General features: G+C 38.7%; 1 protein-coding gene across 1 annotated transcript in view; it reads right to left on the bottom strand.

Moving 5' to 3' along the window:
- The window catches only part of LOC106011862, a 10,327-nt gene extending 6,597 nt beyond the window's left edge, over window positions 1-3,730 (bottom strand). The window contains exons 1-4 of the mRNA XM_013082963.2: window positions 3,708-3,730; window positions 3,532-3,661; window positions 2,142-2,174; window positions 117-182 (exon numbers count right to left, since the gene is read on the bottom strand). Of these exons, the coding sequence (XP_012938417.1) occupies window positions 117-182; window positions 2,142-2,174; window positions 3,532-3,661; window positions 3,708-3,730 (252 nt within the window). The remainder of the gene's footprint in view (window positions 1-116; window positions 183-2,141; window positions 2,175-3,531; window positions 3,662-3,707) is intronic.
- Window positions 3,731-3,797: the final 67 nt, after the last annotated feature.

Raw genomic sequence — 3,797 nt, forward strand, 5'->3', positions numbered from 1 at the left:
CTTGTAACACCCCTAATCTTCTGGCGCTCGTATGACCTTATGCAGTTGCGAGCGCCGTAAAACCTCTACAAAACTACTTCCATAACACCTGTACAAACTTGACGTGAAGAACTCACCAGCCTCTCTAAGCGCTGCTGACGACGGTTCAACAGGTTCACACGACGCTCAGCCTGCTTGGTGAGCTGTTGAGAAAATGGACAGATGGACAGATTGACGACACAGCTTACAGCTACCTTGAAACAATCCCCCCCCCCCTCCAAAAATCCAAACACACACAAACACACACTCACTCACACACATTGGATAATAACAATCAATAAAAAAAATAGCATTTATCATTTATGCTGCTCATTTCCATTTTCTAAAAAAAAAAAAAAAGCTCAATGCGTTAAAAAAAATATCACACCTCAAAAATCAAAGGACAGGTGTGTACGTAAAACATAGTATACTCAACAACTAAAGTTACGCAAGTCATCGTATACCTACTTTTAAAGACGCAGGTGTTTAAAGTATAATAACCCACATTCGCTAGAATGTAGGCCATGACCGAGGTTCTTGTATTCAGTGATATGTGAGGCAGCGTGGTAGAATCAGGCTCTCGTCAAAATAATCAAAAGGAAGAAACTTGCATTTTTCCGAAAGTTTGTAAATTTTTAGCAAATTTTTGGTTTTTGGCTCAACACCTTTCATGCCCATTAAAGATCTAATTTCTGTGTGGATTTTTCTGAAAAGCGTAGATTAAAGGCACAGAAATGTAAATTTTCAGTTACCACGGACTCTTAAGCTAAGGAAATCACTAATCTTTGGCGGACATTTTCTCACTGATTTTACATCTGAAAACAGGTGACCCCCACCTCCTTCTTTCGCAAATATCTCGACTTGCATTCAAGATAATTTTTTAAAATCCAAATAAAGACAATTGAATAAGCTTTAAGATGTTACCAATAACTCTACATGTCCAAAAATTGGCGAGAGCATGATTCCACCACGCTGCCTCACATATAGTGAGCTCATGTCACCGAGCTGAAAAATGCTCTCAGTATAAAATGAGGTCACAATATGGCGGCGAAGAAAAAAAATGCAAACTGAATATTTTCTTGAGCATGCCTGTTAATGGCGAGCAGTTTTTACCCTCTGAGAAGTGTATTTATTTTTACCGAGAAGACCCGAGAAGACCCAAAAAGACCCGAAAAGACAGCCGAAAAGACCCGACAAGACACGAAAAGACACTAAATGACCCGAAAAGACATACATGGTTTATTTATTTATTGTTTATTTATTTGTTGTTTATTTATTTGTCACTAACTGTAACAAATCGATAATAATACCCCCTTTAAGCAAATGAAAGAAATGAGTGTAAGTGTTTTAAAGTTTTTTAAGAGTAGCTCCACAAAGGATCGATATTATTTTTTGTCTTTACAGAACTGGTGACAACAAATAAATAAACAATGAATAAATAAACCATGTATTTCTTTTCGGGTCATTTAGTGTCTTTCCGTGTCTGCTCGGGTCTTTTCGGCTGTCTTTTCGGGGCTTCTCGGCTCTATTTGGGTCTTTTTGGGTCTTTTCGGGTCTTCTCGGGTCTTTTAGCGTCTTTTTGGGTCTTTTCGGGTCTTCTCGGGTCTTTTGGGGTCCTCTCGGGTCTTTTTAGGTCATTTCGGGTCTCTTCAGTCGAGTGTTTTGAGCCAGCGACCATGCCACGACTCAGCGAAGGAATCTTCTTCAATAAAAGTAAAAGTGACCAGAAATTAATAAAATCACAACTTAATTACCAATGTCTTATCTTCCTTTATTTTGTATATATCTTGCGTTTCTTTTGTTGTTGATTATATTATGCATAGATAAGATCTTTATCTGTCACATATCTTTTCGATATGAAGGTCAGACTGTAAATAAAGTATTTACCGCCTGATTTTCACTTAGTAAAGTAAGTAAAGTATTTACCGACTGATTTTCACTTAGTAAAGTAAGTATTTTATTCAGTGTTTAAGGTAAGAGTAAAATACTATGTAGAGAAGAAATATATGTGGCCATGGGATATCAAAAAAATGGATTTGAGGAAAACCGTCGATATCTACGTCGTATAATGAACATTTGTCTATGCTATGGTGTAACAGTACTGCTCTCTCAAACATTCTTACCCTTTCCTCCAATCTTTCGTTCAGTTTGTTTATCTGTGAAGCAAAAATTAAACAATATTCAATAAGCAACATTTTTAAGAATATATTTTAAAACGTTCACTTCAAAGAGCTCTATTTCATTTCCATGGCAGGCCGGAGAGGGGTTGGGGGGGGGGGAGGAGGGTGGGAGGGCCACAGATTTACTGCCTGTTAGAGAAATACAGGAATATTGAAACCGTTTCAGTCTTAGCGCCCAGAGGGAAAATACTTTCTAAGAGTAATCTAAAAAGGGGAATCGCACGTGTGTGAAGATAAGGCCAGGTGTACACACAATGCTGTTGGGGACAACGCCAGGAGAACCTCCCTGTTGTATACGACGTCATGTGACTATAATATGTCCTGTGTCTCTATTTTTGGCATCCTTTTGATGAAAGTCATAACTCCCCCCTCCCCCCTCCCCCTTCCGTCCCTCCCATCCCTTTTCAGTTAGTTATAATTAAAACAAAGAGAAAACACAACATTAAAATTTAGTGTTTACGGCATGTCTTGGGCATGTACGATATCAAAGTAGCCATGTTGATGAGGGGTTGGTGGATAAATTGCTTCCTCAGAATCATCCACATACGTCTTCCTCTTGGTAGAGATACACATACATTAACAGATCGCTACCTCAGAATTACAAAATTCTATCGGATATTTTTGGCTATTTTGGGTTACTTGGGCCATGAGGTCAGAAAATAAAACAAATTATGTTCTATCTGCTCTATCAGAATAGTAAGATTATTTGGAGTCGTTATCGAGATATTCCCAGAGTAGCATTTAAAAAAGCTTGACAAGCTGTTGAAACTCAGTTGTTTTTTAACGTCTGATTTCTCAAAACTTTGTACTGAGTAGATAGAACTTTGTAATTCTGGAGTAGCGAAATAGGTACGATATAAAATAATTGTCAAATGTATCAAACTATATCAAACAGGGATGTGAGGAAACTTTGTGTTGTGTGCACTGGGAGTTAGTAATGTTGATCTATCAATGAATGTTGACTGTTCGATGCTTAGGGACCATACTGAATGACTCACTCACGGACGTGGAGTTTTTTGTTGTTGTTGTTGTTGTTATTTTTAGGGGGTGGGGGTGGGAATCTCAAAGACACGCTCAGGAAATCTGAAAACCGGTAGGAAGGAAGGAAGCTGGAGGCCAAATCTTCAAAAGCGCCTCAACGGACATCCAGTCTACGGGATATGTGAAGGTGAAAAAGGGGGGGGGGGTCATTCTCAGCCTGTTCTTATCAGCTCACAAATGAGTCTATTTGTAGTTTCTACTTCATGATAGAGATTAAAAATCAATACAAGACTTAGTGGTATTTTCTACTTCACTATCGTGACTAAAAATTAATACAACTCGTGGTACTTACCTGTCTCTGAATCCTTTCAGCTTGCTCCTCATTCTGCAGGTAGATAAGACGAGGTAGGTAGGGGTGGGAGTGGAGTAGGATGTGAATAGAGGAGAAGGGGAAAGGTCCAAAATTAATTATTACATTACGTCTTCATTAAACTACACGTATGTCCCCCTGTGCCACGAGATCAAGGCTTGTCAAAGGTACTGGGAACCATTAGCAATAATTACACCACCACCACATCATCATCATCATCATCATCATCATCATCATCATCATCATCA

This window comes from Aplysia californica, unplaced genomic scaffold, assembly GCF_000002075.1.
Source record: "Aplysia californica isolate F4 #8 unplaced genomic scaffold, AplCal3.0 scaffold00202, whole genome shotgun sequence".
NCBI classification, from domain to species: Eukaryota; Metazoa; Mollusca; class Gastropoda; order Aplysiida; family Aplysiidae; genus Aplysia; species Aplysia californica.